A 13728-nucleotide genomic window follows, 5' to 3' on the forward strand; every position below is an offset into this window, starting at 1 on the left:
CAGGCATTTTAAGTTGCTGTGGGATAGCTACAAGGCATGCTCCTGGTGGCTCTCAGGGCTAGCTGGGAGGTGAAGGGTTCAGCATGGCGTGATACAGGCGCACTCCTTGAGCAACCCAGGTGGAAGCACCCAGCCCAGTCCCCTCCTGAGTGGATCTTGAGGCGTTGAACCAGAGAGCTGCAAATGTGTTAAAGACATGGGCCCAGGAGTGTTTGAAGCACTCCCCAGCCAGAGCCTGGGACAGCCCCTGTTGGCAGACACACAGAGCCGGCATCTTCCAACCAAAGCAGAATTTATTTCTCCTCAGGGATATGAAACATTCAGGAGTGGGGGGAGGGTGGGTAACAAGAAGCTGGGAGAAATTGTCCTACCCCAACTTTTTTCTGCTGAAAAATGCCGATTTGGGTTTGAGAAGGGCTTGGACTTGATTTTTAAGCCTGGGTGTTATGGGGGCCCAAAAATATATTTGTCACCAGGCCCACAAAAAGTTAATCTGGCCCTGCAGCATTTGTTAGTTAATTTATTCAATAGTTAACCTCATGAAATGTCTTTGCAGCTAAGTAAAAATATTCAAGACAATAACCCTGGCTAATAATATCAAACTGATGAGCAAAGAAACAGCACCACATTCTCAGCTGATGATGTGGCAAAGATCAAGCAATCCTGCAAAGCTCAAACTAAAGTATATTACAAATTGCACTAACACAGGCTACTGGATAATGAGATTTCATTCTAACGTTGATAATGTGCAATGTAAATGTTTCCTTGTTTCTTAAACAGGGTATCTTTGACCATTTAAGCAAGTCTAGCACCAGGCATTCACGGCCATGAGTATATTAAAAAAAAGCCATTTTGTGTATGGTACTTGGCAGTAATGAGAAAGTTCTCAACAATGGGACAGACATTAGAGGAGACATCAATTTCTTATTAATAGGTAAGAGCATGTAGAGTTAATAATGCATTGATGAATTATTTTTATTGCTCCCCTCTTTATCATCATGCTGGTGTTGTTCTGTTATGCAATATTAGTGAGAAAATAAAAGCCAAACTAGTGCAATGACTTGCATCATTTTTTCTTTTGCAAAAATATTTGATACTGTCTTAAAATCAGTGTGTTTTATTTTGGGGCACATGTTTACAGTCTGTTTTGTTCAACACTTTCCCACTTCCTTGACATCTGTTCTATGCTCCTACCTTGGGGAGTCATAATGGGGAACATAGTAGAATCTGAAAATTACAAATACCAGGGACCTGACTAGTCAATGACATGCCACATGTGGAACTGAAAGTACATAATCGAGCAGTAGCAAAGATGGAGGTGGGAAGCAAACACTGTACAGGACTGTGTGAACTAAAGGCTACTATGAAATAAAAGGAAAGCAGGATTTTTCTTCTGCACAGGAATGTTTCAAAGCTGTATTAAGTCAATATTCTGTTGTAAACTTCTGAAAAAACAACCACAGTGTTTTGCATCACACAATCCGTTGCCTATAGCCAAGCAATAAGATACAACCACATTTGCTCCAATCCCTCCGACAGAGACAAGCACCTACAGGATCTCTATCAAGCATCCTTAAAACTACAAGTCCACCTGGGGAAGTTAAAAAACAGGTTGATAGATCCAGGTAGGTATCCAGAAGTCACCTATTATCGGACAGACACAACGAAGAAAACAACAGAATGCCACTGGCCATTACCTACAGACCCCAGCTAAAACCTCTCCAACACATCAAGGATCTACAACCTATTCTAGATGACAATCCCTTGCTCTCATAAACCTTGGGAGGCAAACAGCCTCCCACCCCAATCTGAAACACTCACCACCACACACACTAACCCATTGCCAACTCTATCCACACATCTATCCTAGTGACATAATCACAGAAGCTAACTACATCAGCTATACCATGAAAGGCTCATTCACTGCACATCCACTAATGTGATATATGCCATCAGGCCAGCAATGACCCACTGCTATGTACATTGGACCAGACTGACTCTCCACAACAGAATTAATCAACACAACTCAGACATCAAGAATGACAACATACAAAAATCAGTGGGGGAACATTTTAACCACCCTGGGCACATAGCTGTAGCTGTGAAAGCTGCCAAAATCAAGTAAAAAAATCTTTAAAAACAGGCTCCAACATGAAACTGCTGAGCTGGAATTCATATGCAAATTTGACACCATCAGAATGAGTCTGAATAGGGACTGGGAATGGCTCACTAATTAAATACATAATTTTCCACTTTGGATATTCCCACCACCTAATCCACATCCACCCTGACGGAATTAGCTCTGATGTAAAACTCCCAGTTCTGTATCTCTTGTGGAAAAGGCCCCTCTTACCCAAGCCACTGCTTGGGCCAGCCTCTCGCCCCCTTCCCCAGGGGTCAGGGCTTGTAGCTGGTTTCTGGAGTAGGGAGCCCAGCCATTCCTCCTGGGACTTCCTCCCCTGCTGTTTCTGTTTACTGACAAACTGGCTTTCCTCTACTTCTCCTTCCTACTTCTCACTCTCCCCATCACCTTCCAATAGTGGAGGCTTTTAAAAGCCTCCACCAAGCCAGCAGTGGAGCCAGCTTCCTACCAGCTGCTTCTAATTATCCTGTTGCTCTCTGCTTCTATTTAGCAGGTCTTTTATCCTTTGGGGGCTGCCTTTCTCCCACTGCAGTAGCCCTCTGGAGTGACCCTGCCACACTCTATTGTTTCTTTCCCTTCATGTATTTGATGAAGTGAGTTGCAACTCATGAAAGGTAGCAGTGTTAGTCTAGCACCAATATTGTTTGATTGAACTTTCTTGTGCCTTTATGCTGGAATAATTTTTATTGTGTGTGTGTGTGTGTGTGGCGCGGGGGGGGGAAGGGGAGAGGAGAGGGTGCAGAGAGCTCTTGAACCCAACTGGAAATCCTTTCTATAACGGAAACCACTTCAAGCTGGGGAGGCGAGGCTGCAGTAGCCCCCTCACCTGTCGTTTCAACACCTATGGCTGTAATCTCTTGTCTTACATTGAAATTATCCCTACCCCATGGCATTTAACCTGGTCCTGTGTTTGTACACTTTTTTTGTGTAACACACTGAGGTCTTGTCCATGTGTATGGTTCCCAGGTGCTATGGTAATATATATAAGTGTAAGAAATGACATTTTATGGAATTTAGCATAAATACTTTTCTAGGATTTATATTTGCAATAATAAAAAATAAGTCTTGTGTAAGATGCAGGCAAGTGGCAGACAAAAATGAATATCTATCACTGAGGGAATATGAAAGAATTACAATCTCAAACAATTTAAATACAAACATTCCAAGAACTATAGTGAATATGCTAAATGATAATAATTGTCTGAGCATGTCAAAGTTTTTTTTTTTAAAGTTACAAGTGGTATCAACCCTAACATGCGCCATCACTAACTCTGTTTTTTTGAAATATACTTATAGATGTGTGTTCTGTGAAACCAGTACACCGGAACTCGAGTGTTCTAAAAAGTCTGTCCTTTCGCCTTAAACCCGTTTTCACTTTTGCCAGAGGAAAAGAGTTTAAAGCGGCTCTTCTCAAAGCATTCAGAGAAACTTGGTTACAGTATAGCCCTGTTCCTCAGTTTTTTCACTCTATAAACAGTGATAATGATCAATGTTTTGAATCTAAGAAAAAGCAGTATCTCTTGGACAAGATGCACAAAGGACAATCAAGTCAAGGTGTCAGATAATGTTGTATTTATCAGTTAGTGTTTAGCTACTGTTACGTTCTCAGGTCTTTGAAGCTAGTCTTATTTTGAAAGTTTTGTACGTAAAAACAAGCAGCTGACAGACAACTAGAGAGTACAGTAGCTAATGAATCAGTTGATGAAAAGGTATTGGGAGCATTTAGTAAGTGTGTATATTTACTTGAATGTGTATGTCAAGATAAGATGCCAGCAGCACAGTAAGACAGTGTCAGTCATCGTAGTAAAATGGATAACCTTGCTTCATGATGATTTTTAAACAGATTTTTTTTAAATCTTCTCTCTTTGTTCTATGGCTCTTCATGTTCATGGAGACTTAAAGCAAACGGCAGAAATCTCACACAATGACACATTTCCATCTGCAATAAGCAGAACCCACAAGCCCAACAACTTCAGACACTTTATCGGTTTTATGACAGTACCCAGCCTTATTTAAGATGATGCTTTATTTTTCACTCTTAAGATTTTAGCAGCAAGGCTAAACTGAAAGATAACTCTAAAAACATTTGTGTGGTTGAGGCATCCAGATTACTTCAAAGATCGATCTTTGTCATGATTTTTGTCTTAGATTCCATTCATCCTATGTCTCTGAAAATGAAGAAAATGCAACTTATAACAGTGAAATGCCAAAACTTGATTGACTCTAGAAACACAAACAACTATTTCCAGGAACAACATTAAACAGTGTAATCTGGATGCAGATCAAGACAAGCTAAGAGACAGAAATGTTATAGGAAAGTGAAATTTGTCAGTATGCTGTTGGAAGACTTGTTTTATATTGAATTACAGTGAACCCTCGTTTATCGCGGTAGATAGGTTCCAAACCCGACCGCGATAGCTGAAAATCCGCGAAGTAGGATCCTCAAAGCCTCGGGGGAAGCCGGCGGGGGGGCATCCCAGGCGCGCCTGGGCTGCTCCCCCGCCGGAGCCCCTCCGCGGCTTTCAAAGCCTCGGGGGAAGCCGGCGGGGGGGCATCCCAGGCGCGCCTGGGCTGCTCCCCCGCCGGAGCCCCTCCGCAGCTTTCAAAGGCGCGCCTGGGATGCCCCCCCGCCGGCTTCCCCCGAGGCTTTGAAAGCCGCGGAGGGGCTCCGGCGGGGGAGCAGCCCAGGCGCGCCTGGGATGCCCCCCCGCCGGCTTCCCCCGAGGCTTTGAAAGCCGTGGAGGGGCTCCGGCGGGGGAGCAGCCCAGGCGCGCCTGGGATGCCCCCCCGCCGGCTTCCCCGGAGGCTTTTTAAAGTTTTGGTAAGGATCAATTTTATGTTCACAGTACAGTGAACCCTCGCTACTTCGGGGTTCGACCATCGCGGATTCACGTATATACATAATGTAATGAAAAAGTCCGCGAAGTCGTGAATCCGCGATGGTCGAACCGCGAAGTAGCGAGGGTTCACTGTACTGCCATTTTCTCTTGTGGTACTCTTGTGCCTTGCTATGGATGTTGGGATTAGCCAGTTCTTCATCCTTGCTGGATTTGGAGGTTTCATTTTGGTCAGGGTAGAATAAAAGTTCTCAGTTTAGGACTATGTCTGTGCAACTCCTTGCCTCAAGAAGAATATTAGAGACCCTGTTTTATTCAAGACTCAGTGTAAGGCCACCTGATTTGGTGACTTGTTTTTTAAATAGTTTTAACTTGCTCTCTATTATTATTATTTTTTCTTTTTAAATGTTATAAAATTCTTTTACTTGCAAAAGAATTTTTTGGCTATTGGGCAGAGATGCTTTTCTTTAAGATGAGCATAATAAAAACTAGAGAATACAGTAGCAGACGTTTTATGTTTGAGGATGAGGATTGAGGAGATGAGGACAGTTACCACTTGTACGTCAGGTTTACACACAGTGAGCAGGAGAGCATATAATATATAATCCTGGCTTCAATGAAGTCTGTGGCAAACCCTCAATTAAATTTAATGAGATCAGGATTTCACCCACTATGACTAAATGCATTTTCCTTCATTTTCTTAAGTTAATCTCAATAGCTACTTTACATGGGAATAAGTTGGAATAAAAAAATCTTTAATGGTGGGTATCTGAAAACATTGGCTTGTAGCTAACAGAATGGGGTGTAGAAGCCATATACATTCATTGCTTTTAGGGTGTGTAATACAGAAAATCTGTGCGTGCGCACGTGTGTATGCATATACACAGCATGTGGCAGCAAGCTGCCCAGCCTGGACTGACCAACTTGGGCTTGTGCTAGCATACTAAAAATAGCTTCAAAAACAGCACTTTGAAACTGCAACTTGGACTCTGAAGCCTGAACCACAGTGCCAAAGTGCTATCTCAGGGTACGTCTAGACTACAGGCTTTTGTCGACAGAAGTTTTGTCGACAGATACTGTCGACAAAGAGCATCTAGACGACATTCAGTTCTGTCGACAAAGCAAGCTGCTTTGTCGACAAAACCCTGTAGTCTAGACACAACCCTAGATGCAATAATACTTTCTGTCGACAGAGCTCTGTCGACAGAAGGCGTTATGCCTCGTAAAAAGAGGTTTACCAGCGTCGACAAAACTGCTGAGTTCTGTCGACATTATGTCGACAGAACTCAGCAGTAGTGTAGACGCAGGTATAATTTTGTCGACAAGTCCACTTTTGTCGACAAAACCCTGTAGTCTAGACACACCCTATGGCTACTTTCACAGTGCTAGAATGAGGTGGTCAACACAGACTAGGCGGTTTACTACTCTGGGCTGTGTAAGCAGCAAACTGCTGCAGATTATATAAGCAACAATGCAGAGTGCAAGGAGGGAAGGAAGTACTTCAAATGAAGAGATTGAAATCTTGCCACCTTGCTTAATAAGTGACAGGCTCTTTACTGTATCTTATTTATGTGTTAAGACTGAGTCCCCTGGACATTTTGCTCAGCTTCTGCTTGTTTAAATTCACTTTTCCTAAAGTACCTATCACACTTACACACAACCCAAAATTATTCTGCAAAATAGCCTTGTTTTGAAAACACCTGAATCTTTTAGCTGAAAAGACAATACTTACATTTTCTAAAATCCAAGCTTCTTTGTTTTCTCTCATTTTTTGGCGGTATTTCTTTTTTATGCAACATGTGCTTATAATAGTGACCAGTAGCATAAAGACAAATATAGCAATTGATGAAGAAACAGTTATTATAATATTTTCTTTAGTTGTGCCTTTCTTCTCACACTTCTCTCCCATATACCACCAGTTATCACCTACAGCACACCTATAAAATAAGAGCAACACTTAGCACATTTAATCTACGATATATGATATATATCATCTCAATCATTGGCACACTTACAACGGGATTATCTGGCTATATTGACACTCTCCGCAGACCTTATGCTACCAGCACTCTTAGCTATCTTCAAGACACCACCGACTTCCTGAGGAAACTACAAAACATCAGTAATCTTCCTGAAGCCACCATGGACGTAGAAGCTCTTTACACCACATTTTACATGAAAACCGATTACAGGCTATCAGGAACACAATCCCCAATGACAGCACTGCACATCTGATTAGAGCTCTGCCACTTTGTCCTCACCCACAACTACTTCCAATTTGGAGACAATTTGTATCTTCAAGTCAGCGGCACAGCCATGGGCACCTGCATGGCACCACAATATGCCAACATCTTTATGGCTGACCTTGAACAATGTTTCCACAGCTCTCGCCCCCTTACTCTATTTATGCTACATTGATGACATCATATGCACCCCCCGGGAAAGAGACTCTTAAGAATTTCACAGGGATTTCAGCAACTTCCATCCCACCATCAACCTCAGCCTGGATCAATCCACACGAGAGACCCACTTCCTTGACACAACAGTACAATTAAATGATGGACAAATTTCCACAACTGTATTCTGGAAACCTACCGACTGCTACACTTACCTTCATATCTCTAGCTTCCATCCCAGACACATTCTCCATCTACTGTATACAGCCAAGCCCTAATATACAACCAGATTTGCTCCAATCCCAAAGACAAATACAAACACCTACAGGATTTATACAGAGCATTCTTAAAACTGAAATACCTACTCAGAAACATGGAAAAAACAGATCAACAGGGCCAAAAAGAGTACCCAGACGTGAACTACTTCAGACGTGAAGATAGGCCAAGAAGAGAAAACAGAATTCCACTTGTCATCACATACAGCCCACAATTTAAACCCCTCCAACGCATTATCAACAATCTAAAACCTATCCTGGAAAATGACCCTCTCACAGGCCTTGGGCGGGAGAGGGGGGAGGCTAATCTTCATCTACAGACAACCCCCTCATTCAGCATTTCTCAACCAGGGGGGTCATGAGCAAGTTGGGGGGGGAGCAGTCGCAGGTTAGGGTTGCCAGGTGTCTGCTATTCAACTAGACAGTCAGTTTTTTGGGTCCTGTGTCCGGTTAAAAAAAAATTCAGAAAATACCAGATATGTGCAATGTCCGGTATCTTCTGGCTGGGTCCCTGACGGAAGCCTGGTGGGGGGAGTGGCTGGGAGGTGGGGGCGCGATCAGCGCTGAGAGCCTCTGGTTGTGTGTGATGCCTTGGGGAGGAGGGGAAGCCCTGTATGTGCTCCTGAGAGCTGGTCAAGCACGTGGTGGAGCCACAGCCGAACTCACTCGCGCTTTGCCAGGACTGTGAGTGGGACTTGCAGCGCCCTGGGATCTGCATGTGCCTGGGTCAGTCCTGCTCTCCGCCAGCCAATTTGCGCTGCCCCTGACACCTTCCTGGCCGACTGGTTCTCCCCCACTTCTCCTCCCGATCTTTCCTGGCCAGCCCGCTGCTCCCACCAGCTCTGCTTCCAGCAGCCAGTTCTCCCCACTTCCTCCTGATCTCCCTTGGCCAGCCCCGCTGCCCCCCCAACTCCTCCCCCACCTCGGCCAGCCCTGCTTCCTGCCGGCCAGTTCCCCCGTCCGATCTCCCCCGGTCAGCCCTGCTGCCCCCGACAACCCCCCAACTTCCCCTTTACTCGTGGAGCAGTGAGGGTGGGGGGGTCACACAAATTTATTTAGCATTTTAGGGGGTCGCGGTATCACCAAGTTTGAGAACCCCTGCCCTAACCTCAAACAAATTCTTTCTAGTAACCACGCAACACAGCTCCATCAGAATCATCCAGGAACCACCTCTGCAATCAGCACAGGTGCAACTCTGCCCACACATCTACACGGGTGATTTTATCACTGAACCAAACATCATCAGCCACTACATCAGGGGCTCATTTAACTGCACATCCACTAATGTGATCTATGCATTCAAGTGCCAGCAATGCCCCACTGGCATGTATATTGGCCAAACTGGACAGTCTTTATGGGAAAGAATTAATGGACACAAATCAGATACCCAAAAAGGCAACACACAAAAACCTGTTGGAGAACACTTTAATCTACCCAGGCACTCATTAATGGATCTCCAAGTCACTGTGTTGTTTCAAGCCAATTTTACAAGCCAAATACACAGGGAAGGGTTGGAACTTAACTTCGTTGACAAGTCTGAGTCTTATCAGAATGGAATGAACAGAGATATTGGCTGGCTCACACTTCCTTCCCCATCCTAATGACTTAACCAACCAAACAATGGAGGTGCTAATTGTTCTCATCAGCCTCTTGTAACTACTTGAACAATCTATTCACTGTCTTTTTTTCTCCTTTTTTTTCCTCCTTCCCCAACTTATTTATTCTTGGATCTGAACTTTTAATACTTCAGTCATCTGAAGAAGTGGGTTATGCCCACCAAAGCTCATGATTCTATCTACATGTTTTATTAGCCTTTAAGGTGCTACTATTCAGTTTTTTTAAAGTTTTTCTAGTTACAGACTAACTCGGCTGCCCTTCTGAAGGTTTTAAAATTCAAAGCAATTCAATTAGCACACTCTAGCAGCCCTCTTCTTCCAGGATTCTCATCTCGTCTTCTCTCTCTCCCTCATTATTGATCATATATATCAATTTGTTAAACTGAAGACAATCAGGATGGGACTCTGGCCCAAATTCTGAGGTCTAACCAAGTAGTGTTTTGGTATTAGGAGCTGGGAGGCAGGGAAGCAACAATAGCTTCACCACTGCAATACCCCAGTTCTGGGACTGGCTCAACTGAAGATGCTTCAGTCATGTCGTCTTTCCTTGTCCAGGCCTTCTCACCTACTAGCTGGGAGGAATGGTACTGTAGGGCTGCCCTTAGAGATTTTCCTTATACTGCAGCAACTTCTGTATGGCCCCTTTTGTTCCCCCCCTCTGAAAAAGAAATTGGTAGGACAAACAGAGCACCATCCACCAAAAAGTAGAAAAAGTCTTCTGTTCTAAAGAACTGCTTCCCTCTCCTTAGCTAGGTTTGCTATTATGCCCAGGAGATATAAGTGCCGGCTCAGGGAGCAGGTGCTTTCAGGGTCTTTATTGAAAAATACCACTTTACATTTATATTACTAGTGAGTTTATAAATGCCCTGTTCCTTCTGATCTATACACCTGGTAACTCCTTAGGCAGCAGTTTGCAGCTGTCCGCACCCTTTAAACACCCTTTCTATTAAATTATGGCCACAGTCTATGGCCACAGAATTAACTCAGTTACCTGCATTCTGGTTTTTCCCCTACAACAGTGCAGACACCGCCATTTTCACAGGGATAATTTCTACAGGTTCTGCCTGGAGCTGTGGTATTTATAAAGACTGATTGATTAATCAGATGTGAGATGTCTAAAGAAAAAAAAAAAGGAGCATGAGGTTTTCAGTCCGTGCTATTTTCTAAGCGTACATCTACAGTGAGAAGCTATTTTGGGATACCAGAAGTATCCTGAAATAGCTATTCCATGTCTAACAAAGCAGTCCATTATTTTGAAATAGATTTTGAAATAATGGGCAGCTTATTCCAACGTCCCGGTAACCCTCTTTCTATGAGGGTTAAGGGGCATTTTGGAATAGCGAGTTATTTTGAAATTTGGTGCTGTGTAGATAGTGCCAAATTTCAAAGTACACTAAAAATAGGCAATGCAATTTGTGTAGTGCAAATTGAGTAGCTTATTTCAAGCTAAGGGTGCTGTGTAGAAACACCCTAATAGACCAGCTATACAATTTTCCATTATCCTGTTTTTTAAAACTGTCTCGTGTTCTGCAAAGGGACAAAATATTTCCCCAACAAGAATACATAACACAAAATACTGCACTACTGATGAATTCTAAAGGTAAATAGCAATAATATACTGGCGGAAGCAATTTTCAGCTGTTACAAATAAATAACTGATATTTTCAACTTTCAGCAACATGAAATTCCTATGCCATGTTTTGCAGTTTACATTCAGAAATAGACAAGAGACCAGAAGTGATCTAAGTAATTTTGTACAGGAACAGCTTTACGTATTGTATAGTTAGATTTTTAACCCACTAATGAGCTAAGTAGTGATTATACAGTGAATAATGGAGCAATTTAGTCAAGCACATGATTAACTTTAAACATATGAATAAATCCACTGACCCTCAGGACTACTCATGCATAAAGCTAATCGTGTGCATATGTTTGTAGGAGGGGGACCTTACGTGGTACTAAAAACATAATACTGCATGCTTATGACATTATAATAAAATGTAACTACATATAGCTACCATCAAGGCTTACATACCTTCCATTGACAAAAGAATGAAAACCCCATCATCTTTGATGAAGTTGAGGCTTCTGAGTCTTTGATGAGTTAGATATCCACTAGTTCCTCGTCCTGGCCCTCTCATGAATTGAGTCCCATTACTGAAATTAGCAGGTGCTCCTACTTTGTCTGGTCTGTCCCAAAAATATGAAGAGGAACCTGGAAGGGGGGAATTAGTATATGTGTGTGTTCTGAATATGAAAACAGGAAGTTGTCCAAAACTCAGTTAAGGAGAAGCAATGGTTGTATTCATAAAAGTACATAAATTGTCACCTCTCCCCTCTCCACACCTTCCAGCCCTCAGAATCTACACAAGTGCAAAGTGGGTTTTTACCCCCTAAAGCTCATGATATATTTGTTAGTCTCTGGACTGCTTGTTGTTTTTCAAGTGTGAAGTGTCTCTCAGGAAGCTATTTCAAGGAAGGCTACTGGTGGCTTCTTAAATAGATTTTTATGTGGGAGTGGAAGAAGAGGAATCTGAAGCCAATTCTGTGTCATCCAAAAAAACCTGTTGTGGAATATTTTTTGGAAGAGAAAATTGGTAGCACATGATTTGTTTTTAAAATGCTCTAGTGTGGTGGTTCTCAAAAGTGAAGCATTTGCTGGTAGTCTGTGGACAACAAGCTAGCCACAAGTTGTTAACTCTTCCTCCAGACATGCCAGCTTGACATTGCAAAGCAGGGGACCGGACACCTGTGGAAATAATGTAGTGAAGGAGTGAAGTGAAGTAATGTAGTGAAGGAGCCAGCCTAGATGCCTGTAATTAAAGGCTTCTGCTACCTAGAAAGAGCAGAATTAAGAGCTAGCCTTGGGGATAGAAGCTGCCAGCAGCATACAAATGACCAAGTGAAAAGAGAAGAAGGAAAGTGGGCTGCATGTGCAGGGATGTAGAGAACCAAGTGGAGCTAAGCAGCATGCCCATAGGCCCATATATGGGATAGAAAAGGACTAAGTGTCATGGACTAGAATGTACAGGGGAAGAAAAGGACCATCAACAGGAAATCTTGTGTAGTGTTTTAATTTATTAAAATGGGGGACCCATCACTGAATTTTCTTCTTTTAAATTGGCTATAAGCTGTCACCATTCCATCTCGTCTCTTTTCTCTCATCCCCTCTAGCTGCAGGTTATTGAATTTGAATGATTAGTCCTTTGTCCATTTGAAGATGAGGTTTGACACCAAGGCTCCAATCATCATGGGCTCTCGTTAATGACGGCATGCTTACAGCGTATTCAGTCATGCCTATTGAATAGTTGGTTATTTCTGCAGATCTATTTTCAAGAGGGTTGTAACACTACCTGCTCAAAAGCAGATGTATAGGTTACTGCTTGTATCAGATGAAAGATATCTTCAGAGAGGATGCCAAGGCCCCTCTTCAATCTAAACTGTCCTGTCCCACTCGGGGACATACAATTCTTGTATGTCTCTGCTTCCTATCATGGCATCAAATTCCTTACTGATGTAAATAAGTGAAACTCTACTGAAGACAATGGAGTTGCACTTATTTGTACTAGAAGAGAATTTGACCCATTGTCTTTCTGTTCTGTTTTTATCAAAAGCAAGACAATGTATTGTGTAAACAAGACAGTGTAGTCAATTTTTAGCTAACCTGTTAGTACAGATGTATCTGTTGTTATGCTTCTTTGATTGGACATGCGTTGACGAATATCAGGATTTTGATCCAACAGCTCCATAGTAACTTGTTGCCATACACAAGGCCACTGCAGACGATCATCATTTACTCCAGAAATTAAGTACAAATATATTGCCAAGGTGAATGGGTTGTCACTAGTACCGTTTACATACAAGCCAACCTGAAAAGCATATCCTTTACTAGAGTAAAAAGGTGGACTGAATATTCTTCCCTTTGTCCCTGCAGGACTTGTATTGAGGAGATGGGTAACATTTCTTATATGCCAGACATGATGGGGACACTCTGTTTCTGAAAGGTTAATATCATCAATAGAGAGGCCTCCATTGGATGAACCATGTCCTTTTACGCCTTCAAATGCAATCCTGAATTTCCTTGTGACCTTCAAAGGAATGTGGTAAAGCTGCCAATAATCCAGAGGTGAACCTGAAAGAAAATTGTGGGGTTTTCCAAGATGCCAAACAAAGCAGTCAAATACTATACAATATTCAGGACCTGTTACAGCATTATACAAAAATGTATTAATTTCGTTAGAGCTGAGATTGCCAGTCTCTCATAAACACTGCTTTTCATGAAATTTAAAAATGTGCAGGAATACATTATTTTCCCTTCTAATTTTCTAATGTATGTTTAATTGTTTCACATGCACAACATTTACTGAATTTAATAGTGGAAAAAATTATAATTTAGAGATTTTTTTCTTGATTATGTATTTTCAAAATAATTTGGTAGTGAGTTCATCCAGATGTTGTAAT

The 13728-nt window shown here is 42.4% G+C and overlaps 1 protein-coding gene across 1 annotated transcript in view; it reads right to left on the reverse strand.

The window, feature by feature from the left end:
• Window positions 1–4159: 4159 nt before the first annotated feature.
• MEP1B (meprin A subunit beta) overlaps window positions 4160–13728 on the reverse strand; it is a 42581-nt gene continuing 33012 nt past the window's right edge. The window contains exons 10-14 of the mRNA XM_025180006.3: window positions 12932–13399; window positions 11303–11482; window positions 10259–10382; window positions 6713–6917; window positions 4160–4311 (exon numbers count right to left, since the gene is read on the reverse strand). Of these exons, the coding sequence (XP_025035791.3) occupies window positions 4288–4311; window positions 6713–6917; window positions 10259–10382; window positions 11303–11482; window positions 12932–13399 (1001 nt within the window). The 3' untranslated portion in view covers window positions 4160–4287. The remainder of the gene's footprint in view (window positions 4312–6712; window positions 6918–10258; window positions 10383–11302; window positions 11483–12931; window positions 13400–13728) is intronic.

Source organism: Pelodiscus sinensis, chromosome 2 (assembly GCF_052426305.1).
Source record: "Pelodiscus sinensis isolate ZL-2025 chromosome 2, ASM5242630v1, whole genome shotgun sequence".
In the NCBI taxonomy this organism is placed as follows: Eukaryota; Metazoa; Chordata; order Testudines; family Trionychidae; genus Pelodiscus; species Pelodiscus sinensis.